This window comes from Polyodon spathula, chromosome 10 (genome assembly GCF_017654505.1).
Source record: "Polyodon spathula isolate WHYD16114869_AA chromosome 10, ASM1765450v1, whole genome shotgun sequence".
In the NCBI taxonomy this organism is placed as follows: Eukaryota; Metazoa; Chordata; class Actinopteri; order Acipenseriformes; family Polyodontidae; genus Polyodon; species Polyodon spathula.
Window position 1 is genome coordinate 34,889,189 of NC_054543.1, and position 27,490 is coordinate 34,916,678.

The window sequence follows — 27,490 nt, forward strand, 5'->3', positions numbered from 1 at the left end:
TATGTTGGAACTATGTTTAATAATTCTTCTAAACTAAAACACATTTACATAGGTAATAGCTGAGAAGCTAGTAAGAAATAGCATTTAACCTTCTGAACTATGCAAGAGTAACTCTAAGATAAGCTTTATTAAATATCTGATTTAATAGACAATATAGCCAAATAATGAACAGTTATTATCATTCATTGGAAGGGTTTCAAAGAGCATGACTGGGTGAATCCTAAATAACAAATGTTTTCAAACTAACAACACTCAGCTCACCTCTTTACAGCACACATTACTCACATTCTTCAAATTACAAACTACAGATAGAAACTACAGGCATTGTAGCAAAAGGGAAGGTAAATCACTGACCAATTGGTTCCTGTAGTTTAAAGGCAGCTCGCTGGGTGACTAAACAGCAGGCAGCAGGTGTTACATGAACCACATTATACAGGGGTATATAAAGCTGTGCTGCTTCACTCAAGGTACAGGGCTGTGTTTTTACATGTTATGGAACTTGATGGTTCAGAGATGCTAAATGGACTGGTTAGTTTCCAGGTGTATTTGTGTACTGCAGGAAGGTGTATCCACATGTCTCTAACATGTCTCTAACCTTTCAATCTGTTTACCTAAAGTCTCATGAATAAGCTCAGTTTTGTAGAACTCTTGATCATTCAGTACCAAATTTCATTGAAATAAAAATGTATGTTTATGAACTGAAGTCGTTTTTCTTTCAGACATCAGAACTTTATCAATCCATTCGTATTATTGAAATGAAGTTAATATGTTACTGTAGTAATGTTTTATATCATGTTACTTTCTTTTTATAAAATAATACATTGGTTTGTAGCTATTAACTTGCAATTTAACACAAAAGAAGCATAATTTGTTACCGTGGTAGTAAATTAGTTAACAGTAAATTAACTGAGTGTCCCTTTTAATGTAGACCTTTCTCTTCCTTTTTGTATCAAACACAAGGGGAGATTATTCTCAGTCACATACTCTTTGTAATTCCTTGGAATGGAATGGTAAATTTTATATATATATATACACACACACACACACACACACAAATAAGAAAAAAATAAAAAGCTTCCTGAACTGTGTTTATCAATTATTAATGATACATCAGCAGTATCCAAAGGGAGCTTATATTGCACTTTTCAACTGTCAGCTAATAATACAGTACATAGACTGGCTTATTCAAATCCCATGGCACCCGACCATTCAAGGCCAGCAGTGCATTTGAAATGAGCCTGTGTGTAATTCCTGGCTGGAGTGTAGAGGTGGACTGCTACACAACTATCTTTTTGTTCCTTGATGGTCGAGCGAGGGAGTTCTGTAGTGTTGCAAGAAATAAAAAACAAGGGCACATAACTGTATATGTGGATGGAGCTCAGTTCATGCTGCTAGAAAGTCTTTCACTTGCTGACTAGGAGACTTGAAGGCGGTCTGTTCGCTGGAGAACAATCAGTGTGTTCTTAAGGGGAGAGCCAGAGGATATTTCCTGGTAGCTGTTCTCTCCGAGCAGTCTTGGTGGTGTCTCTCCTCGTTCGCTTCTCATTATGGAGCCCAACAGTCCCAAGAAGATTCAATTTGCTGTGCCTTTGTTTCAAAGCCAGTTGGACCCACAAGCAGCCGAACAGGTAAGGGACATAAATGTTACAATTTAACCAAAAAGGGTAGTTTGTTTATTACAAAACATATGTCCTGTATATCAATTTAAAAAGTGTTTGCGTGATTTTATATTTGGAAATCAATTGTATAGCTGGGAAGTTGTATGAAGCCTTTAAAACCAGTAAAAAAAAAAAAAAAAAAAAACAAAGAAATAAATGTAATGATATTAACAAAAAATTTTATTTTCATTTATTTTCCTGCTTATTTATTTTTTGTTGTTATACATAACAAAATCCCAATCTTCATCTGTGCTTGATTATACCCTATGTGTATTTTATGTAAAATTATATAAGCGTGCCCTAAAATTAAAGAAATAAATAACTACACACAGAGAAACTGTCACTATGGACAAACCTTGGGAAGATCACACACCCATCATGGATTGCACTAAAGTAAATCATTAAACCCATGTTTATAGGAATGGTGCTTTGTGAACAGACATCCTAAAATTATATTGACAGTAATGTGTTTAAGGCACAGCCAACTCATTGATTGACATATTTTGACATACCAAATACATATATAGACCAATAGATGCCTTGTATCATTAATTTTTTTCTTATTTTAATTTGCAGTAATAGCATTATCGAACTGTGACTGAAATGAGCCGAGTTGACTTTGGCCTCAGCTTTTATAACTGGAGGGTGCAGAGTTCAAATGAAATCAAGACAACGTATTTCTTACTGGAAAAAAAACAACACATTAATACATCTAAAAGTGATCCAAAAAAAAAAAAAAAAAAAGACCATTTATAGTAAGAAATTTCTTAGAAAAAATAATAATATTGGGGTTTTAAACATTTCACCAGACGTCTTTTGAAATCGCAATTCCAATCCTGTGGCAGTGTTTAACAATTTAAGATTGACACATTTATGTAAGAAAAACAGAGCTAATCATAGTTCAAGACAAAGGCTTTTCAAATTCACTCTGTCTCTCTTCCACAGATCAGAAGAAGACGACCCACACCAGCAACACTGGTTATTTTCAGTGATCAGTCACCACCAGGTAACTGATATTATGGAAACTGTTTGAGCAGAGTTCCTGTCCAAGAGCACAGATGCTGAAAAGTGCCTGTCTTCAGTCTTTTGATAAACCATTTGGAAGAGCACATACTGCTGTTGTCATAATGTAACATAATTTGCGCTTACGGTAATAAAAGCCCCCCTTTCATATGTTGCAATGTGTGGGATATATCACCAGAATAGGTTATGTAGTCATTGAGCTTGGAAAGTCATTATAAATGGTTTCTAAGTACAGTGCTGAAAGTTTGTGGAAGAGGGTAAAAGGAGCCACGTGTTAAAGTAGACGGTGACCTGACTCTCAATTAGAAGGTTCTAATTAATTTGACTTACTGCAGTACAGTATATGCTGTATGAATGTGTTTTCAAAAAATGTAAGTAAATGCTTTAATACAATACCTGTAAAATGTACCAGCTCATTTTGTTTAGCTGTAGTGTTCAATTACAAGTTTAAGGTTTGATTGAAAGTATATAGTGGCAGACTATAATAAGTTTCATTTTGTTGACCAATGGAAAATCCATATATACAGCGGCTGTCAAAAGTATTCAACCCCCTTGGACTTTTTCACATTTTATTGTATTTCAAAATGGATTTAATTAGGAGTTTTTGCCACTGATCAACACAAAAAGTCCATAATGTCAAAGTGAAAAATAAAATCTACAAATTGTTATAAATGAATTACAAATGCAAAACAGAAAATAATTGATTGCATAAGTATTCACCCCCTTGACTCAATATTTGGTAGAAGCACCTTTTTGGCAGCAATTACAGCCATGAGTCTATTTGGATAAGTCTCTACCAGCTTTGCACATTCTTCTTTGCAAAAGAAGAGTTGGATGGGGACTTTTGCTGAACAGCAATTTTCAACTCTTTCCATATATTCTCAATTGGATTGAGGTCCAGGCTTTCACTGAGCCACTCCAGGACATTGACCTTTTTGTTTTTAAGCCACTCCAGTGTGGCTTTGGCTGTATGTTTGGGGTCACTGACCTGCTGGAAGATGAATATTCTCCCAATTCCAAGTTCTCTTCCAGACTTCAGCAGGTTTTCCTCCAGGATTTCTCTGTACTTTGCTGCATCCATTTTGCCCTCTGTCGTCACAAGCTTTCCAGGCCTTGACACAGAGAAGCATCCCTATAGCATGATGTTGCCACCACCATGCTTCACGATAGCGATGGTGTTCTCAGGATGATGTGCGGGGTTAGGCTTGTGCCAAACATAGCGCTTGGCGATGAGGCCATAAAGCTCTATTTTGGTCTCATCAGACCACAGAATCTTCTTCCACTTAGTCTCAGTCTCTCCCACATGCCTTCTGGCAAACTCTAGCCGAGATTTGATGTGAGTTTTTTTCAACAATGGCTTTCTTTTTAGCACTCTCCCATAAAGGCCAGTTTTGTGAAGCACCCGGGCTATTGTTACTCAGCTGTGAAAGACTGTAACTCCTTTAGAGTTGCCATAGGCCTCTTGGTGGCCTGTCTGACTAGTGCCCTTCTCGCCCGTATACTCCGTTTTTGAGGATGGCCTGTTCTAGACATATTCACAATTGTGCCATGTTCTCTACATTTCTTAATAATGGACTTTACTGTGCTCTGGGGGATATTCAATGCCTTGGAAATGTTCTTATATCCTACCCCTGATAGGTGCTTTTGAAGAACCTTATTCCGGATTTGCTTTAAATGTTCATTCGTCTTCATGATTTAGTTTTTGTTAGGAAATGTACTAACCAACTCTGGGACCTCCCAGAGACAGATGTATTTAACCTGAAATCATGTGAAACACCTTAATTGCACACAGGTGGACGCCATTAAACTAATTATGTGATTTCTAAAGACAATTGGTTGCACCAGAGCTTATTTTGGTGTGTCATAGCAAAGGGGGTGAATACTTATGCAATCAATTATTTTCAGTTTTATATTTGTAATTACTTTAGAACAATTTATAGATTTTATTTTTCACTTTGACATTATGGAAGTTTTTTGTGTTGATCAGTGACAAAAATAATGTCACTGATGGGGGGTGAATAATTTTGAGAGCCACTAAAAACTTTGTCCTTTTCATGATTTGCCCTGAGGTGGTTCCAAATGGGGGGGGGGGGGTGTGTGTGTGTGTGAAATGTTTCAATTTAGATTGTAAAAGTGTCTGCATCTAACATCAGGCTTTTAGATGACATCATTTTCTTGGGGAGGATACATTTAGATCTGTCGGCTGCATAGCACTGATGGGTCCCTCACGGGATCAGAGCTCACTGACTGACTGTTCTTGAATCATTCAGTTAAGTGTCAGCTTTTCTTTGGGCTCCAGTCTCCAAAACCTTTAAAATAGTTGATGTTTTTATTTTAATGTGATATCTTTATCCTGTGTCACTAATATTGTAGTGTTTTGGGGTAAAATTAAATATTTAATAGTGTGAATATAGCAAGCCAAATACAGACTCATTAGCAGCTACAAAAGTGAGGAAGGTTCTTGAATTATATTACAATTTTACTGAAACCCCAATCTAATAGACACATAAAAAGGTATGGTGTAGCTAAAACATGTACTGTTTTTTTTTTAATGTTTGTTCAAAACTGGAGTATGCATACTTGTTCCATTGTAATATATTGATACTTGCCAGTTTGAGATGCCAATCGTTGCAAAAATGGAAAACAGCCTCTGGTGTGACTTTAGGAGTCTAAATGCATTGGTATTTTTGGCCTACTGGCATAATAGAACAGTGTCCTTATCACTAATTAATGTCCATAGTGATGACTGGTTATTCTGCTCAAAGTAATTCTACTTATACACTAAGCTGTCAGTGTCAGTGCATTTTAAAAGGTAATACAGTACCTACTATATTTTGGCTCAGTTCAATACTAAAATGCTATATATAATGTAAGGCTTGAGAGCATTCTCCGAACAGATGTTGGAACATAATGAAGCGTCAAGAAGGTGCTGCTTTATAAAGCACTTATTGTACAGTCATTTTCTACCATACGTATAATAAAGCCTTCTGGTAACATCTTCACGTCACCTATCAAGAACATGAGCTCTGCTGGAATAAAGTTAGATCTGATAATAAGATACCACACAGCTAGAATGTAATACAGTTTACCCTTGTATACGGTTTGGATTTTAGTACTGTAAAGGTTACATATCAAAGGCAAAATTAAGTCTTACTTTAATTCCATGTCCTTATGTAGTATATTCTGTAAAATAGTCATATAGTATGTTATACTTTGAGTGTGGGTGTTTTCTGATGTAATACTACTTGTGTTCCTAACTTTAAAGTTAATATGAAGATTTTTGACAAATGGAATGAGTATTTGTTTACAAATATTTATACATGAAAGGTAACCCTTGCACTTACAGCAGCCCAGTCCCATGGCTGTGTTGGCAGGATGTACAAACCTCCTCCCGTTCAGTCACAACTTTATCTGTCTGTTGTTGCTTTTCCCGACTGTCAGGGGTTAAACACATTGCTAGTTCAGTAAATGTACTACTGCAGGATGGCTTGCAGGACTGTCAGTTTGTACTACAGCAGGCAATACTGACTCCAACAATGCCCTCTGCTATGTGTATAAAATCAATATATCCGGTTAGTGATGTAAAGCCTGCAGTGTTGTAAAGTATTTTAGCACTGAAGTACTGATTTGCAAATTGGTTATACTGCCAAGATGGAATTACATGTTTTATTCTTAAGTCTACAAGTTTCCACAATAATGTTCATTTATTTTTTATTATTATTATTTTTTTCTTTTAAATAAAACAAGCTTGATGTCTATGAAATTGAGGGTTAATTAAATCAGTTGCAGAATTGCTTCCCGAGATCACTAATCTGTAGTCTGTAAAAGATGGTGCTTGCAAATATAAAGACATTCGGCTGAACTATGTTACATACAGTATGTATATGGCAGATGACTTAAGCAAAAGAGAAACGCCTGAACTCATAGAAAAAGCACCTTAACGCAAAATTATCAAAAATAAAACATGATATTGGAGTAATGATAAACAGAAACACTGAGAATGATTAAACAAGTTTAAAAGGCAAAAGGACAGCAAACATGAAATGTAATAAGAAGCTACTTACTCTTTAAGCAAATATAGTATTCAGAGTCCTTATTCAAAAGTGAAGACGGATACACTTTATTTGCTCAGGCATACTTTTTAAAATTGCAGATTCTGTTTCAATTATTACCAAGGACAGCTTGAAAAGTTACGTATGTGTGTGGTGCTCAGCTTATTTTTTTAGGCTTAGTTAGACTGAGGCATCACCCATTCATTTATTGGCTGACCTTGCACGATCTTCTTTTGGCCCTTAGCAGTTTGCCTGAAACTACTTTATTTTCAACATTTATAAACACGGCATTACCTTTGGTCGCTTGTAACTGACTGTAATCATGTATTTTATCACTCCGTTTTCTGCATGGATAACTATGACGCATTTGCTTTTTAATGGTTCTGTAGAGTGGATATGCACTTGCCAATCCACTACCTCATTCAAAAGTGGAATGACTGTGCTTGGTACTGTACAACTAAACCATTATCCAACCATGTCCTTAATCAACTGCCACAAAACAGACAATATTCAATAGGTAGGTATACCTCCTTGGTTTCTGCCTGTCATTTAAATGTTATTTAAAGCCTTGGAAATTTGTTCAGAAGACTTGAGTTGCTGCTCATTTTTCATCAATCTTCCCTGAAAGAAAATGGCTGAAGTGGGTGGCCAATGCCTGACTGTTTTCTGGTTTACTGTTGTATTTACATAACAACAATCCTTCTCTTTGTTAAACTTTCTAGTGCTTTCTGTCATGATGCTCTGTCTTGCATATGTTCTCAATTGCTCTTTTATTGTCTATGCAGACATATTTTGAAAGCCTAAAAAGTTTATACAAGTTCATCCTATTCCATAAACCCTCTTGTTTATGGCACTTTGTGACAGGACAGGGTCTATTTATTAGTTCATATGCAGAACCAATGTCACCGTAATATTCACAGCTTGACTGTCAACATGTTGTGTGGTATATTACCAATAAAATACAAACATATATTTACTTTTTCCAACTTTATGGCTATAGAAGTTTACATAAATTGAGCATTTTTTTTAACTAACAGCATAGTATACTTGATAAAAATAAGTGTGGCGTTTGAACTGTCTGTCTTTTAGACAGAACATACGCTACACAGACAGTGTTGAATGTGTCACAAGTACCAGTTTAGCTATTTTTGTCCAGAAGAGAACAAAAGTTAAATACATTAGTCTTGTTACTGTATTGTATTCACAGGATGCCAATTTGTCCTGATAACTTTGAGCTTTAAGGTGCTGGGCATAGATTACAATTTCCTATATCTGGAACAGGGTTTGTGTCTGGCTTCATAATATGCAACTTGTTTAGTGGTACTTAATTTGCTTTCCATTTTAAGTCCTTTCTGATTAAAAACTTTTCTTTTTGTAGTTTGGCTTGGATTTTGCTAATAGGGCTGAAACTGGCTATAACTGGCTTTGCGTTATAGACAAAGAGAACAATGTAAGGTTAAGGACATATTTAAAAGGAAGATATTCCAGAAGCATCCTGTTGTTATTATTTCACTTAAAGGGAAGCTATGGAGCTGACATGACGTGAGCAGTTTGTGTGTCTACAGTAAGAGCTGTAGAAGCTTCCGGAACAGATACAGTAGGCGCTCAGTGTGTAGATGATCCTGGAGCAGTGGATCAAACAGACTTGTCGACTTCCTGCATTCTGCATTGTTTTGTTCATCTTTTTCCATCATTACTTCATTGCTGGCAACTGAAGCAGTGTGTCCCTTCCTAATAAAACTGCTTTTTAATTTCATTTCAGCTCAATACAAATGGATGAGTATTTATATTGTTATGAAACATGTAATTTACTTTATGCAAAACCACTTCATACATTAATATGCAAACATACATTTAGATAACGCAAGGGGTGTTGAACAAAGGTTGATTAAGGTAAAGGTTCTTCACATAGTGTGGGAAGCTGTCTATTATTCAATCATCTGGCTTTCTTAGAATGTGTGTAAAAAGATGTACTACTACCATGTAAGTCAATAAGTATTCATAGTGATTTCACTATGAGTGCCTTTTTTATTAAAAACACTCTGAACCATTATTTTAAGTTATATAAAATAAAAAAATATATTTTTCAGTTCATGCTTCTGTTTTGTTTTGTTTTTTTTCAACTTGTGACTTCATCAGAATCTTATTGTATTTTAATGTAATTTTTTATATTCCCGTGGGACAGTGTTTCAAGCACATATGTTAGCTACTGTAAAAATTACAACATAAATGTATGGGTGTTATGTGATAATAGTATGCAGCTGTCATCCACAAGTCAACTGTTGTGTCTCTTGAGGGGCATAACAGTTACTTTTAGATGACATAGTAGTTACATGGACGACTATGTGAGTTGCAGCTTCAAATAATTACATTTTTTTACTGACAAGAGAACACAGTTCCGGAGTGTTTAGAATGGCCTGACCTTCACAAAAACCTCTTATATTAACAGTCAATACTAGGTACTTACAAAATGTCTGTAGAGAGAATATCTTGTGATTAAGATTGACAGCACTTCAAACTAGAGTGAAAACAGCAATGCTAATTTAAAATAACTTACTAAGGCAGCTGTCAAATAGGTGCATCATTTTATGTTTTTTTTTTTAATGCTGACTTTTAAAAGAAAAAAAATCAAGACAGAAAAACAACTATTCATTCCTGCTTTTTTTCCCCATGACTTGAAGACAGCTGAATATTTTCAAATTTGTTATCCAAGCTGAAACATACACCAAGTATGAAACATGTGCTCCTAGTCAAATACATCAACATAAGTCAAGTGACATACAGAAACAATTTGTGTATATTACATTGTATGTATTGAATGGATTGACTAATATAGCGATATCCACTGCATTTGTGACAACAGCAAACCAATTTTTGACATGAAAGGTAGTACATTTGTGTATACTGCTGGTACACTATTAGCTGTTTAGTAAACATAATATTTTCAAAAATTCTGAAAAAAAAAAGAATGGTAATAGATGCATAATTTCTCTTAACCAGTCTATTTTGACAATTTTGACAACCTTTAAATTATAATATTTCTGATACAAAACCTGTTACCATGGCTACTAATTGCTTTTAGAGTCACTTCTAAAAGTGGGTGCTCCTGTTGTTTCTGTAGTTTCTAATGGAAAACATATCTTTTAGTTAATATAGTATTGCCAGAAAGTTACCTGTTTCATTAATCAGCTTCATAACACTTCACTAACACTAGTGGCTTTATGTGGCAATATGAAACCTGAGAAAATTGTTTAACAATGTACTTGTGAATACCTGTTTCTTGAGAAATGAATACTCCCCCTGTTAATGGAACAATATACAGTGATTTCCTCTGTTTCAAGAGTTTTCTTGAAAAAAGAAAGAAGTTGTTGCAACACTGAATGGGTAATTACCTCAACTCAGACAGGATTACATTTGATTCCCAGTGGCTTTTTGGGCGTAAATGAGCTAACGTCTCAGGATTCCACAACTGATATTCTTGTAGATAATCTTATTACAATAGATCAAAAACACATAAATTAGTACTTAATATAAATATATTTGTTTTAAAAGCAACGATGTAGTACCATACATGGCTTTAGGCAAATTGCATATAGAGCTATAGTAGATAAATGTTTACCTTGCATTTCATTAGGTTTCCAGCTCAGTTATATTTAGTTGATTGGGGGTGGGGGGGTGTTTTAATTAGTAGAGTTTGACAACTCCTTTAGTAAAAGTGTGAGTTTAATTTAATTTTTTTTTATTTTGTTTTATATAATCCTGATTTAAAAAGAGAAACAACCACAAAGGTAAAAATCATTTTCACATTAAAAGCCATTTACAGTTGAGTCGTTTCTAAGTACATACTTTTTACATGTTTTTTTTTAAATAAAACCAAGTGACTGAAATAACAAAGTTTGTTTGGGAGACTTGAAAAGCTTTGGTTTTACAATAAAAGACGAAATACAAGAAGCACATTCTCAATTATCCTGGATTAACAGGTGGGGTGAACAAAGCATTCCTGATTCCACTGGCTGTAACAGACGTAGGACTCCAAGTTCAGCTTAGATAGAAATATTCAGCTGTTTTTACAACTAATTCCCATTAAACAGATGGGGAAACAGATCAACCCATTTCAGTATCAAGTGTAATTACATACTGTATATGGGTTGTTGAATATATAAAAGACAGACCTGAGGAGCAGAAAGGCAGCAGGTTCACTTTGCTCAAAGTAATGATTATGAGTTTCACAGCCAGTACTTTGGTAACATTATTGATAGACCTACTCTATCTATTTTTAGTTTGTGCCCAGGAGATAAAGTTCAAGATCAACTGTTAAGCATCTGAAAATTGGATATGTAAAAGAAACTTCCTCGGGAAAAGTCCTAATAGTTTAAACTGTCTTTGTGAAATAATACTCATGCTTGCATTACAATTTCTACCATAATGAGTGCAGGACATTAAAATAGCTTTCTGGACACAGGGTGTCCCAATAACTGTTAGGGGTTAAATGGCTGGTAAACAGAAGTCCATATTTTTAAGAGCAAATAGAATTAAATAATTGTAACAGTATTTATCAAGAAAAAAATCAGCAGTCATTTAGCTTCTCCTTCGAAGAGGCAACTAAGCTGCATATTCATAGTTTAATACTGTTGCAAAGTCAAGTTTGCATAGATGCAACATATATTGTGAGTAGTGTGTAGAATAGCAGTCTAATATAATAATGGGAGATGTGGGGTGACACTCCATGGATGTCACCACTGCTAGTGGATCAAAATATTTAACTTTAAAGAGTTACATTAACAGCAGGGTTAAAACTAAAATAAAAAAAACCGAGACTACTGGGGAAAAAAAATATAAAAATCAATACCTTACAGTATATTATGTTTATACTGTAAAGTACAACATTTTCATTTGACCTAAGGAAGAGGCAGAGCTTTATATGCAGACATTTTAATAATAAAAAAAAAAAAAACATGTTCTAATTTTATGAGTGACTTAGAAATACTACTGATCTCATTATGTTTTAGTGAAGACACCATTATAACTTTTCGTTTTCTTCGCTAGTAGTTCATCAAAATGTCATGTTTTGTATTCAGTTCTTGTCAGGGCTTTAATTATATGTTTTGGAAGTCTCTACAAAACCTACTTTTGTGTAGCCTTCCTGTTCCTTCCAAATTTTCTATTCAGCTCTCTGATTGTATGTCACCCAATCATAAACTACCTACAGCCAATCTATTAGTGCTTATGTCATTGTAAACAGAACACATAATGGATACAAATACATTGCAATCCTGGTTACTGTTCCGTGCTCATTTGTATTTGAACCATCAACCGAAAGGTTTTTCTTTTTTTGACAGACACGTTGAGAAAACATCTTTCCTGAAAACACAGGCTATACTAGAATTCTATTGTTGTCCTTTTGATTCAATAAGTTTCTATCTCTGTAACGCTGCTCTGTCAATTTGACTCTGCCAATTCTGAACATAAAAACGTGCCTAAAATAAAAAAGCCTGTTTTAAGTGTATGTGTTATTTTGCAGTTTGTGAAAACTGCTGAAATCCCACAGAAATGAATTATATTAAAGTATTTTTACCAACAAGAAGTCTCTACACGTCCGTTTAAAACAGACAAGGAAAGAGTTGCTTGTATTTCAGAAATGTGACTACCATTATTTTTGGCTCCAGTACAAGGAAGTTGCTTGAGCCAGTGTTGGACTGGGGGTGTCCTAGTGAAATCCCTGATTTACTAAGTTGTTTTCTGTTTCATTCACTGTAATATACTACCATATGATGCACTATGTGGTTTTCCTACTTTTTCTTTTTTTTTTTTTTTAATTTGTTTTTAACCAATTTAATACCCCTTTATGTGAGTTAGCATTATTGTCTATTGTAGTTCCTGCTGTGATCATGATTTGTCATGTTTTGCCTTATTAATGACAGTCTTCTATTTGCTTTATTTTGTACAATGACTGAAGGGTTTGTTTGAAATCATAATTCTCCAGGAATAGGTTTAATAGGTTGGAAAACAATTGTACAGCAAGCTTCTGGTAATGCAGCTTTGTTCAGAGTGCCTATGCCATTCCAGTTGAAATGTACCTCATGCACATGGAACAGTGAACTGGTATTTAGTAAGGGTACTTACAATTAAACACTTGTCATTATAATAATGTCTTTTCTGAAAAACCTTTCTGATACTTGTGAAACTTGGTTGTATTTCTGGAAGGAGAATCCGCCCACTAATCAACACGTCATCTCCAAGTGCATAAAGGCTCCGTGGGGCTTCATTCAGGTCGTTCCTTTTGTTCGGCCTCTCAGCAATGCACGACGAGGCCAAATGGGGAGACTGCCATCTTTAGAGTCTGGAGAAAGGGCTACCCTCAGCCATGGATTCCCTAAGGTTTCCTCCTACCAGCAAATAGGGGGGTTTTCCTTACCTGAGTGTCAAACAGTTTGTATTTAGTTTCTGCAGGGTGCGTGGCAAGCTGGAGAGGCCAGGTTCTCCCTTCACCCCTTGCTGTAGGGGTCGGGCCCGTCTCTCAACTGCTTTCTTTTCATTCATCATTTCATGTTTTGGGTTCATGTTTTGGTGGCTTTGTCTTTTGGGAGGAGGTGATTACGAGCCACTTCCTATCCACAGCACTGGATTGCACGATATCGTTGTGTATTCACTAGCTGGCCAGCATTGCAGTTAGCAGTTGAGCACCCAGGGACAAGGTCTCTGGCCAAAGGTAGGTGGCATTGGGACACTACAGTTGTTGCGTTGACCGTTTATCACCATCATTTTATCCATTCATGGTTTGGCTGCTTTGTCTTTTGGGGGAGCTGGCTACGTGCCACTTCCAATCTGCAGCACTAGCCTACATCATATAGATCGTGTATGCGCTAGCCGGCCAGCATTGTGGGTAGCTGTCGAGCACCTAGGGAACAGGTCTCCGGCCAAATTCATCATCATTAATTTGTCTATTCAATTGCAATTCAATTCATTCACATTGCAGATTCTCCATCCTGAATTTCTTTTATGCACAGATTTCAAAAGGGTAATGGTCAGGGTTGCCAACTAGCTCCAGAATTTACGAACACTTTAAGGCAGGTCAGGTCTTTTAACTCGCCTTTCTAACCACAAATTAATTAATTTTATTGAGCGTGTAAAGTGAGTGTAAATTGCGTGATCTGTTGCTAAAGGAATGTAATTATTTTGCACAGCTGTCTGGGGGCAAGAATTACTTCCTGTGAGGATCGTTTCCATCAATCAGACCTATACAGCTTGCTGATTTGCTGTATTTGTCTGATTGGGGTGGGACTGTGCGAAGCAGAAATAAGTATTGCATTAATAGAAACTGAACCCCAAGGTTAAACGAGAAAGAATGTGGGTGAGTGCATAATTCTCTATAATGACTGAATTGCACTATTTTGATACATATTATTTACCACATAACATTCCAAGCAATATGATTTGAATACATGTTTTGATGCTCTCTGGATAGAATTGCCACTGCAATTAAACATTTGAACACGTTATTGAAGCCGCTCATGCAATTCACAACCACTTTATTTGTTGATTTAACATTAATTAATTTGTGGTTTAGTGGCAAGGTAAAAAATCTGACCTGGAAAGGGTCTGTAAATTCTGGAGTTGGCAACCCTGATAACGGTCAAAGGAGCTGAACGTAGTCTGTATCCATTCTTTCATCTGACCTGGATAGTTAAATACACACAAGAGATGAGAGATGGAATTCGTCTCTTCGGGTTGTGAAAGTATTGTGGTAGGACATGTTAACTGAGAAGTCTTTTGAGTAGGCTGGCATGTGAGGTTTTTTTATACTCAGTATTGTAGGAACAATGCAACTGGTCAATGCAGTGTGGGCAGCAGCCCTGAGCCAGTCATTGTTTTCTATGTGAATCTGTGTGTGTGTAAGATGATCTTTAGTGAACTTCAGCAAGGCTGTATTGAAACTCAAGGCAAATGATTATGTCTTTCTTTTTAGTGGGGGGATAGCCCATCTGTCAGTCACTTTTACCATTCGGTGGAGTGAGATACAAGAAGATAAATTGGGTGGTTTGCTGCAGCTGGGATTTCAAAAACAGCCTTTCCAGTTATTTATGTTGTCTCTTAGGTACACTCTCCACATTACATTTAACCTACAGCACTGTTCTTTACCACTTTGCTGTTGCCATGTGTGAGTGGAACCTTTTTTTGATTTGTTTGTTTGTTTTTATTCTGCTTCACAAGTGATGATGTTCTTGAATTCTGACTGTTTTAAGATTAGTGTCTCAAGGTTAGGCCTGTTTTATCTGGCCAATAGCCATTTTGAAAGAACACTGTACAAAACAGTGTTTCTGTGTTACAGAATTGCTACTAAAAAACAGAATTCTAGTTAAAATACCACAACTGTGAAGTTGAAAATTACAGATTTTTTTAATTTATTAATTTTTTTTATTTTTTTATTTACAGTTGAGTATTCTTGCATGTATAATATGTGTTAGTGAAAAAAATACACAATAATTTCTTATACTGCTACCATTCTAAAATATGGATAGTTGATATTCCACCATCTGTCATATTAGTTGTTTAGGGGTGTCCTGGAAAAACAAAACAAAACATGATATCCCACAATTTCACTCAAGTTCAAATCTTTAAGTCTATTGAGAATTAAATTGTGCATTATCGCTCCTCAGTCAAAAGATATACATCAATGACATTGTATATGCTCCATTGAAATGTATTCCCCCTCACTGTACTTTTAACTAAAGTGAGCAACATATTCTCTCCTGCAATATTCTTACATATAGATGTAATTATGCACATCCTAATTAAACGACAATGAGAACTCTTTTGTAAATAGCGAATCCATCACAATGCCTCATGCTCTTATTTCCATTTCCTTTGTAAATCTTGGGATCGCCCTTCCCTGCTGGACTCTTGCTCTGACGATGAGAGCTTCAGTAACAGCTGAGCTCCTTTGGCAGAGTGCTGTTCAGTTTAGTGTAGGAATCCTCTGGAAATGGAGCCAAAGGTGTCACTTACAAAAGAACATGTGATTAAAATATTCAGCTTCTTATTCTGCACCTCAAAGGACAATTCCTCTTGTTAATCATCTGTAATCATTAATCTGTATATTTTTAAATAAATCACTTTCAGTTGCAGGATACATATCATATAGTAATAACTCAGTATTATTATAACGTAAAACTATAACAAACACATTGGAATAGTAACTGTGTGAGTGTAATGATCATTTCAAGGGGATAATTAGAAGATTTGCACTCTGTAAACCCTATACAAAAAATGCATGACTGCATGACATTACTAAATAGTTAGTCAAATACAAATAACAGTATACTGACCCTATAATTATTTTGTTTTCAAATAATACACGTTTAATATAATTTATGGGTCACATACGTAAAACACTTCTTAAAACAAAAGTGCAATTCTGCAGGTGTTTATTCATCCTTGTGAATTGTATGTGCTAAGTTGGCAAGGCAGGATCTTTTAGGGACATGTACCCAGCCAAGGTACAGGCACATTGCAATATTGATTCAGTGTGTTTTCTGCACTAACTGTCTTCTTTTTCTTAAAAGCAGGTGAACAGAGGACAGTAAACTCACAGGGACAAGTAAGTTCTAAACTTCAGTTGTTTCTTTTTTTTTTTTTTAAGAATTGTACAGTAATCTTTTTTTTTCCTTTCAGAAAAGAAATTGCCCTACTTGATTCATAACAACTGGAATACATAGCTTTGAGAATCTAGCCCTGTATTTTAATCACAGCGTCAAAGTAATTTAGTGTAAATAACAAAAAGAACAGTTAGTAATATAATACAATTGATAACATTTACAATAGGACCCAATTAAAAAAACTATGAATATGGGTGATTTTTTATTTATTTTTTTCCTGCTCTGGGAGTCTTAAAATGTGGACCCTTTATTCCATTCATAAGAAGACTTTTTTGTATGTGTTTCCAGCTGATGCATTAGATATAGAGTTGTTATTGATTTAAGTGAAATGTGCCTTGCCTGAAATAGCAGCAGTTGAATTTGATCTCCTCCTGAACTGTTTTCCATTGTGTCTGCCAGGCAGAGAGTGCTGAGATGTCTCCCAAGCAAAGAAAACAAAGTGTGTACACCCCTCCCACTATGAAAGGTACTGTCCAGGTACTGCTCCTTGTTGTGTTTCTGCATGCGTGCCTGGGAGTGTCAGTGTCTGTCTGCTTTACATCATTCAAGCAGGGAGGTCTAGTTACCAGCTGTTCAAACTTACTTTGGGAACAATTGGCTAACTCTATATTATAGTTTATACAGGAATGTTAAATATAACAATTATTTTGTGTGAAATAAAAAAAAAAAAAATAAATACAAATTGAGGAGATAGTGTTGGATTCTAAGCTATTTACTTCTAATTGTCTTGTGAAAGTTCATTAAAAAAAATAAAATAATGGGCAAATAATGATTTGGATTAAATTACTTTGAGAATCTAGCTCAGTGTGTTTGAACGATAAAAAAGAGTGCCTTTTTCATGGTAAGTTGTGGATCAAATGTGTTTTGTCATGCATTAAACTGATGTAAATATGAACCCATGAATGCAGTTTATATGTGTTTTGATGGCAATATACAATACACCATCTATTAGATAAGAACTATTTCTTTGGTAATGAAAATCACATTTGATATAGTTTCATTTGGGCTAATTTCTTCTTCAAATGCTATATTTAAACCTCTCTGTTTTCACAAACCCAATCCATCATAGGTAATCAAATTAGTCATGGCAGTTTTGAGTAGCTTTGTAGAAATGTAAATATTGTGGTGGAATATGATGAGATTTATTCTCAACAACAAAACAACAAAACAGAGGCGATCAAGTTACCAAGTTACCAAGTTTAGATCACAGCCTACGTCTGTTAAACAGTATCTTTAAAAGTGTTCACAGTGTTTAGATTTGGTAGTGAAGTATTGTAGTAGATTTTGAGATAACAGGTTGTTACACCCCAACATATACAAACATGGTGCCTAGTTCCTCTTAACTCTGTAGAAAAGAAGTCTGATATCAGAAAAAAGCAGAATGTTATGAACATGACCTGAGAGAAAAATAACACTGGGCTCAGGCAAGGAAATACACATTAAGGATTTGCAGTCCAAAACCTAGGGCTGCATTAACGGAAATGTGTACCAGAACTGATGAAAACCTTTTCTTACACTTTTTGTTCAGGATCTCTCAATGTCCGTTTTGTGGAGTGCCTGTATTAATGCATAGTAAAGGTGCCAGAATATGCCTAGTGCTCAAATCAAAAAATAAATAATGTGATCCTAATTTAATTATTGAAGAAGGTATCTGTAAAAACTATTGGCTGTTCTTCCTCCAACAACTCCCCCTCAGTTTCCAAACAATTCAGTACTGACCTTAATAAATTAAAGTTATGCCACCATGTGCCCAGATCAGTACTGAACTGCAAAAAAGATTGCACTTCAGAATTAGTAAGCTGTTAGTATAAAAAAGTTACATTATCCTTCTAGAGCTTGGTACTTTACAAAGAGGAATTGATTTTTCTCTTGGGAATTGACAATTTCCTCTTACCCTAAATCAATCTAGTCCAATATATTCCCCCAATTATCTAAAAGTAAAGTGCACGAATGATAAAATAGGCACTTTTAAGGGATCGCATATCAAACTGAAAAGTATATGTCGGTAGCTGTATTGCTAAAGCAAAAGCACATTGCACAGCTATCATTAACCCTTTCACCTCTGGAATTGTCAATTTCCACTGTGTGGAAATCCCGTGTGTATCAGTAACTGACGGTTTTCAATAAAGCACATTCACCCTTCAAACTATGTGAAACAAATACATGCCAGTATTATTCTTTTAAAAACTTGGCATAGTAAATACAGGATACTTTGCAGATTGCTGTTTTGTGTTGGAGAGACATTTCTCAGAAACAGTTGAATGTGAAGAATTGACCCAAAGGACACAATGTGCAGTGTACTTCCTTTTTATTCGTGTTGAGATTAGGACAGCTATCTCCCAGGGAATTGTAATGCAGGAGTTTAAAAGGTGTGGTGCACTATACTGCTTTGAGACAAAAGAGCTTTATTACAGTAGTTATTGAAGCCAATGTAAAGGCTATGTATGCCTCCCAAGGTAACAGCAGTGTACCTATTTGACTCAGTGACTAAGTGGCAAGCTGGTTACAGGGGGAGAGGCTTGCCTCCTTGTACTGTATTTAAAGATAGAAAACAAATATTTTCCTATAATTGCAGACTTACATTGATTACTTGAATGTCCTTGTAGCATTCTTTATTATGGCAAAGACAATCTTTGAGTCAACTTGACCTATATTTATATCACCTAGACTGTAAAATAGAACCGACCTTCAAGGCATAGGTAAACAACTCAAGAAAACACACACAATATGGATATAGCTGTACATCTATCGTGTAATTTTCAGAATATAGTGTACACTCAATAAAATAAATAGTTAAAAAAAAAAAAAACTCCTTTAGAGACAACATTTTGCTGATCCTCTAACCCTCTGACATGCAACAATCTGATCTGATTTAGACTGAGTGCAGCAGTACAGGGATTTTAAGAGCAAGAAATCAAGATCACTAGAAGGCCACAGCGCTGACTCACGTAGGATATCCTTCCTGGAATAGATGCACTAAAAAGACTTTTATTTCTGTTATTGATTTAAGGAGAATGAGTAATCATGGCATTAGTTTGGCAGTGAATGAGCTGTATGCTTTGTACTTGCTATGCATAGTCACTTAAAAGCTTGAATTCAATAAAACTGGTATAAAGGGGGCAGAGTAACTGAGCTCAAACCAATATAGGACCGTGCACAACTACCTCAGGGTCAACTACGATCAGGCTAAGCCACCACCATGCCTTGCAGTAATCCGACTACGCCAGGTCTTTAAAGAAAAAACAACTAAATGTAATGCTTGCCCTAGTTTAACAGAACAGGTTATTTATTGTGAAAGAGAAATGCATGAACCACAAGAAAAGCAGAGGGCAAGTAAAAAATGGAGTTCAGTATTTTTATTTATAGATAAAATATGCTTTAAAATTTACAAAAATAGAATACATCAAACTGGTCTTTTTTTCCCAGGGCTTCGTAAAAACAGAGGCATAGTAGTTATCATCTACACAAATTAGACACCATCATTCACAAGTCAGCATCACAGTTTGTAAGCACTAAAGGGCACCTGAGCAGAATAAAACAATCCAGTCAGTTACACTGGTGAATTGGAGATGTGGTTGAGGACTGTGGTGAGTAGATACAGGTGAGTGTAGTGCAGGTACAAATCACACAGACAATTACAAACAGGTGCAAAGGTGTTTATTGAAATGGTTTACAATGTCCAGAGCCTTATGGCAAATACCTGTAAATAATAGATGATGGAAGTGATACAGCGGTGTGTAACACTTCAGTTTGTATAATCCGCAACTAAAAGTCTAGTTTTATCACCCACACAAAACACAAAGACAGTTCCTACGGTGCATGAATTAAGTGCTTGTGGTGAAAAGACAGTTCCTAGTGGAAAGTGAAATGCTGCTTTAATGCTGGCTTGCGGCTGCAGCTCCGGATGGTGCTAGTAACCAGACAAAACAAACAAACAACGTTTACAAGACAGACTAACAGAACACTCTCAAGTTTCTTTTAAATGCAGGGACTCCTTTTATGTTGTTTTTTAATCATTTACAAAGGAACAGATTACTTTGCTACGCCCCTATTTTATACCCTCACTCGTGACCTCTTGGTTAACGAGAGCATCTGCTTCTCTAATCCGCGGATGCCACGCCATTTCCTGTTTGGGTCATTGAGTTCGGATAACGTAGCTCAGTTCCTTTTCTAGTCGATCAACTTCCACCTACCCATGGAAATAAAGTGTTATGCCTTTTAGTCCAGGGTATTCTGCTCCTTTTATCTAGTACGATCTGAGGTCGGGAGGAAGATCTAACACCAAGCTTCTTTTGATCTCTGTCACAAGGAATCATTCAACAAAATGTAAAAATCTAAATAACTCGGTGCTTCAGTGGAACAAAACAAAACTTAGAGTTTTCTCAATCTTACCAATGGAGTTCAGATACAGAGCATTGGGCACGTATTCCATTGACTAAATAATCCCTTTCTCACGGCTATCAAAGAAATTAAATGAATTTTCATTTTACAGGCTAAATAATCACATAGGAGCCATTCTAAATCTCCCCCTACCCCTCTCACTACAGACAGAGCCGTTGTCAGCTAAGAATGTAGCAGCAGTGGCAACACATGAGCTACAATTGTTATATGCAGATGCACACCCCCGCCAGTATATGCTGCAGTTCATAAAACTTCACACACAAAGTAGCAGTTTCTCAAAACCCCCTATCGCCGCTCCTACTTCCAGCCTGGCATCCATGAACTGCTCATTACCCTGAACTTCCTCCCAGCTCTCTCCTCATTCTTCCTAATGAAGCTTTTTAATGTATTCAGCTACACACAATTTAACTAATTAATCAATTACAATGCGACTTCCTTACGCACATTCACACATGCTTAAAAAACAAACAAACATATCAATATAAAATAATCAAAGTGCAATAGAAAAAAGCCACTTCTATAAATTATAAATACAAAATAAAGTGCAAAGAAATCTTAACCCTGTTACACTGGCTGATTATTGAAAACAGCTATGTTGTAAAGAAACAGGTTTTGTCATAATTGACCATATCAAATACTTTGTTTATTTATCTGTGCCACTTAATAGTGTCCCTTCTGATGTAAAACATGAACATTTGTCTTTTCATTAATTATGTCATACCTGTTTTGGGTTTTTTTGGCAGCCTTTTATTTAATACATATAACGGAATGTCCTTTTTAATGTGGGTAATGTGTTTGGTGGCAAGGGTGTTACATGTACATGATTCATTAGCAATACTCAACAGCACAGTAGTATATTCCAGTCACGTGTTACCTGCAATATCCACAGTGGTGGCCATAGTTTCTCAAAATGTATAGTATTCAGGTTTCAAAACGAGTTGTTGATACTGTGAAATGGGATGTTTTTAAGGATAAACAACTGTTAAAAATGGTTTAAAGTTATTTTTGAAAAGTGTACTTTATAGTTACAGAACATGTTGCCAGGTGTTTACAGATGCAAAAATAGACCATGACCCTCATGGATTCTTGAAAGGGTTTTGTTCACACAGGCACTTAAGTAACTTCACTAGCTAATGGATATAAAAACTGTATAGTATTATAGGAAGACCGATTACACCCATTGAGAAAGGTAGGAATGGTAACTGTTTTACAGGCCTTGGTTATATTTCATTTCTTACTTGCAATTCCTTTTGTTTAAACAGACATAGAAAATAAGCTCCATGTGCCAAGTAACTAATGCGAGTCTGAGCTAAAACCAATTACCTCTTACTATAACCACAACCTGTATTTAACTGTACACTTTTATGTTTTTTAAAAAGTGCTTTTACAGATGGCCTCATTTCTTACCTCTGATGTAATTCAGAACTTTTAAAATCACCCCCCATAGTTGCATGATCCCACTGTAGAGGTAATATGTTTGTGTTAAAAACAAATAGGAACACAGACAATACAATTTACTAAGCAAGAGTGTATAGTAACGCGCACCGTTGTAAAGAAATGATAAATAAATAATAGATTTGTTTTTGTTTGGTTTTATGTAAATGGGAATATTCTATTTTTAGTGGGTAAATAAATCAGTACAACATGTAATTTGGCTATGTATTGTAATAGAAAATGAGTTGTAGTAGGTGAATAGTGCAATTTTCCTTCTTATTTTGACTATATAGTACTTTCATGTAAACTGACATTAATTCCTTTATTGATTCCCCTTTTCTGTTCTTTGATTTATCACAGACATGCAGTACCACCTCTTTGGCTTATTTGTATTTATTTTAATTGCACACATGTTTCTATTGTGCTGGATGGTTATTTACAGGGATGGCATATAGTCATACTCTCTATATGACTTAAAAATGTATTTCAAAAAGTCTGCTATTAAAATCTTATTGGCTTGGGGAAGGGCTTTAGACTAAGGGTCTGACCAAATCAAACCCTGATCGCTCTTGCTAAAAAGTGTTTTTGCGATAATATCGCTAGTTTCAATATCGCATTTACTTCATCCCAAAACCAAAACTAGCCATTTCCAATCAGCGAAACAGGGCGGAGAGACGTTTCACAGGAGTAGGAAGGACAGCCGAAAGCAACATGAAAATAGCTGTTGACCAATCCCCAGCCAGTATATGTGACTTTTTGAAGGGAGGGAAACAAGGCAGGAACATGCGAAAAGGCAGACGAAGACAGACAGGGCAGGATAAAAAAATAAAAAAATAAAAGTCTGTGCTGTACTACTGTTTCATTTGAATATCAGTGAATGCTATTACATTCAACTACTACTACTACTACTACTAATAATAATAATAATAATAATAATAATAATAATAATAATAATAATAATAATAATAATAATATGCTTCTATTTTTATTGTGTAAAATATTGAAAAATACAGACGCGAGTTTGAAAGAAAAACACACACACACACACACTTGGCAATAACCTCGTTTCCATGACGTCTGCAGCATCACACTGCATTGTTCTATCACTGTTATGAAAGCGTGCCGCATTGTTTTCATAATTTTTGTAAAAATCCGTACCGTGCCATGGCTTGTGTCGGCACCATGCAATGCCAGCATCTTCATATCAAACTGGCACAGAGTTGCCCAGAGCCCTGTTGTGCACAAGGCTGTATAAGAACAAAGATAAAAACAAAAAATGTCAGTTAACACAGAAAAATAAAAATGGGAGGTTCCATTTTTTCTAATGTTTACGAGCTTAGGCTGGGAAATAAGTGCATCGAGCCTAGGAAATAATTAAACCAAACCTAGGAAATACATTGATTGGATATATTAACAAACAAGTTAAATAAATAATTTAAAATTAATTTTGTAAGTGCAATTTATATCAGCGGTGGCCATCACACCAAGTACTGAGATCCATCCATTTTGGTGGTTCTGAATGGGCTCTGCGATCCACCCAAAAGCTATACCAACAATTACCCGGATTTAATCCAGTAATGCCCAAGCATTTTTTTTTTTTTTTTTTTAAATAATAATATAACATTCTAATAATTGTATAATAGTATAATATATAATATAATATATATCCAATATGTAAAGATAACTTATACAACAAAACAACCACAACAAAAATATATAACAATTGCGCAATTAAAGTAGATAAATTTGAAATGGCTTGTCCTTTAACGCTCCAGAACAGTAAGTTACAGTAACACAGTACCGATGAACGTTCATTTTCTTTGAAATAAAAAGTCAAGTAAACATTATTGAAAAACAAAACAAGAACTTAAAGAACCTCAGAGATGCCTTGTGTTTTTTTTCACATTTAGTGCAAACTTTTACATGCTTTTCTTTTGACCATTTGTTCTATCTCAGGCACAAAACAAGAGACAGTACAATGAAGTTCAGCCTCCAGATTCTGGTCAGAAAGTTTTCAGCAGTTTTTTGACTTGAGCTCAGTCATTGCTGAAAATGTGGTCTTGCACACATACATATAACTAAAAATTATTTTGGCATACACAAGCTTTATTTCTGGGTAAGACAAAACTTTCCAATCTACACAACTGGATGCAGTTCCAACTAAAAACTCCAATAGACTGTTCTCCAACAAAGCTATGTCAACTTGGCACAGTGTAGACAAGGATGCTGCAGAATGAATGGGGAAAGTGTGCAGTGAATTGATGAATGCAATGACATCACTAGTCTTATCAAAATCATTGCATCTCTTTTCAAATTGCTCTTCAGAGCAATTATACATTTCTGATAACTCTGGGAATCGACTGCAGTTTGTGACTCATTAGACAGTGCCTGGGTGAGCTGTTTAAAGTGAGTCATATCCTGTTGGCTTAGTTTCCGTGCATAAGAGTCAAGTTTACAGATGAAGGCTTGCTCATGGCAACCAGGTTGCTTACACACTTGTATTTTCCCTGTAATTGAGTTTTCAGGTCACTCAGGTGCTTCCACTTATCGATCAACAAAGGTCAAATCACGTACCCATTCAATATCCATGAGAAATACAACAAATTTTGTTTTTGCTATCCAGGAATTGCTTGATCTGGGGAAGCAATGCATTGAAGCGTTCAAGAACCTTTCCCCCTACTCAATCACCGAACTTCAGAGTACTGAATCAGATCACAGTTTTCTGTGTCAACTTCCTCCAGAAATGACATGAACTGACTGTGAAAGTTCCTTTGAACAGCGGTATCACTGCTATCCTTTAGGGCGAGAGGTCCCGAGTTCGTGCCAGCCCTCGGCCTGCATGTGGATTGCCTTGCCCTGGTTGATGTGCCTGTCTGCGTTAACAGAGATTGCTACACTGGTGTCAGAAGTGGATGCAGGTACCCCAGCACACACTCATCACACTGTAGCCTGGTGAGCAAGCCCGGGTGGATTTGAGGCTGGCAAGGGAGAGTGTAGCGTGCATGGGAGAAGGCAACAGCGGGGCTGGTAGGTGACGTGATCACACACAAAGACATAAACCCGATATACACTCCTTGCAAGAGAGTTGGCTCTGTTGTACACCGGTATCGGCGCTATGCTTTGGTGCGAGAAGTCCTGGGTTCGCACCCACCCTCCACCTGTTTTTGGATTGCCACGCCCTGTGTGATGTGCCTGCCTGCATTAACCGAGATAGCAACAATATTATACAATAAGAAGTCGAATGAAACGCTATCCAGTGCTGAAACAGATTTATACATTTTGAGGGGATCACTTGGCATGAAAGGTGGGCTTGTTCTTAGATGCCAAGAATTTGGGTTTCATACAATGTTTCTGTGTAGGCCTATATGTTGAATTACTTTACGAGAGTAAGCAAATGTTTAAAACTAAAAGTTAATATCTTTAAAGTGGTTAAAACATTCATATGTTCTTTGTTAGTATTCTAGTTAGTTTACATTTGCTAGCCTTAAGTTTGATCGAAGGTCAATGTGATGGAGCACTGTGCCTTTAAGAGTAGGTGACATCACAGATGATGTGTGAGTATGTCCATGGACTTAAAAATAAAAATGTACCGTAGTTGTAGCTTACTATAAAGATAAGAAATAAAAGAAAATATATCTATAAAGCTTTATCATCACTGAAAAAGACACTGCTCCACGCATAGCTCTCCATGAGTAGAAAATAGTTTATTGTTTGTATGTATTAAATAAATAATACAAATAGCTTCATTAAACATTTAACTCAAACTTTTGCAAGAAAAAAAGTAGTAAAGAAGATAATGGTCTTGTGCGTGTTTTGTCTAAGGGTGCAACAAACACAACATATACTATGATCATAATATGCATAATACATATAATAACATTTGATACTGTTAATTATTAATTTTAAATTATTCAGTGTTGTGTGCAAGTGTTTGATGTATGAGGTCAGTGGAATGTCTTGAGGCATGTACTGTTTTGATTTTTTTTATAAATATCAGGATGTTTAGTGTTGGGTTTTTTTGTTTTGTTTTTTTTACTATTTTTACATTCATAGTATTTGGTGTTTAAGCTGCACTTCATTATAAATGACTTACTTTTAAAGACAAATGTATAGCAATTGATTCCTTTTCAAAACTTTTTTATAATGTGATGTGAAAAAAAAAGCAACGATACGCCCTTATTGTCAAAAGTGATTTATTTCCTATATCCATAAGATTCACTCATTCAAAAACACAAAAGGATCTCTTGGCCCTAATTACACTGCAAATGATGATGCTAACCTTTTAATATAACCATACCCTGAAACTGGATTAAGCAATATATTGATATTTGTATTGCCAAAAGTGACTATCCAGTTATAATACCTTGCAAATTAACTTTATGTATTCTGGTGACACCCTCATTTGCATTTTGTAAGAAAGGTATTTTAGTGCTGCCCTTCCCATTATCCCATCATTACATCAGTCAGATAAATGTTAGAAAGACCTTTTTGGTTAACCCCTGTATTGTTAATTAAAGGTCATTAAGTAACAACAATACATTTGTGAGAAATCAATAAATTAACAAAACAAAACACATATTTAGGATATAGTGCACCCCACCACCTTACACGGATTAAACAAAATGTTTGTGGCTACCTGTACTGGTAATTAGTATCATTACCAGAAGTTTATTTATTAAACCAAGTGCTTTTGTTGAAAGCAGAGCTTCAGCTTGTGGTGGAGCAAAGTCATCTGAGGCAGGAGCAGCTGGAGCCAGATTACTCAGAACGTGACCCCAGCTGTTAGGACCAACTCAGTCCAATGACAAACGAATGCTGGCATGGCAACGGAGCCCTCCCAACAGCTACAGAATGGGGCACATGCAACTTCCCTGAACCCAATGGCAATGAGCCTTGTGTCAGTACTGCAGACCACCCAGACACAGCTGTACTGGGGATAAGCTGAATAGCAGTTCTAGCATCCTCATTCCCATCCATTACTCTTCTAATCACCACACAAGTCTGCTCCATTGTCAGATTCATGGACAAATAATTCCCTTTAGGGGGAGTCTTAGCCCACTCCTCTCTGGGGAAGCATCAAGCTGTATCAAGCCCCTTCTGCATCAATAATTCATAGTTTAATAATAGGTGAATTCAATTTATTTATTTATTTAAATCATAAATCACTATTATAGAATTCTTTCAAAGTATTATTATTTGGTATTTTGTAGCAATTTTATTTCTTCGTTTAACCTCATAGTTTGTAGCAGGTTGCTATTGCCCAAAT

General features: G+C 35.8%; 1 protein-coding gene across 2 annotated transcripts in view; it reads left to right on the top strand.

Annotated features, from left to right (window-relative positions):
• The first annotated feature begins 1,079 nt into the window (after positions 1-1,079).
• LOC121321536 (protein phosphatase 1 regulatory subunit 1C-like) overlaps positions 1,080-27,490 on the top strand; it is a 33,664-nt gene continuing 7,253 nt past the window's right edge. The window contains exons 1-4 of one of the 2 annotated variants that reach the window (XM_041260528.1): positions 1,080-1,628; positions 2,604-2,664; positions 16,297-16,331; positions 16,789-16,855. In XM_041260528.1, the coding sequence (XP_041116462.1) occupies positions 1,548-1,628; positions 2,604-2,664; positions 16,297-16,331; positions 16,789-16,855 (244 nt within the window). In that variant the 5' untranslated portion in view covers positions 1,080-1,547. The remainder of the gene's footprint in view (positions 1,629-2,603; positions 2,665-16,296; positions 16,332-16,788; positions 16,856-27,490) is intronic. The other variant, XM_041260529.1, reaches the window with a different exon arrangement.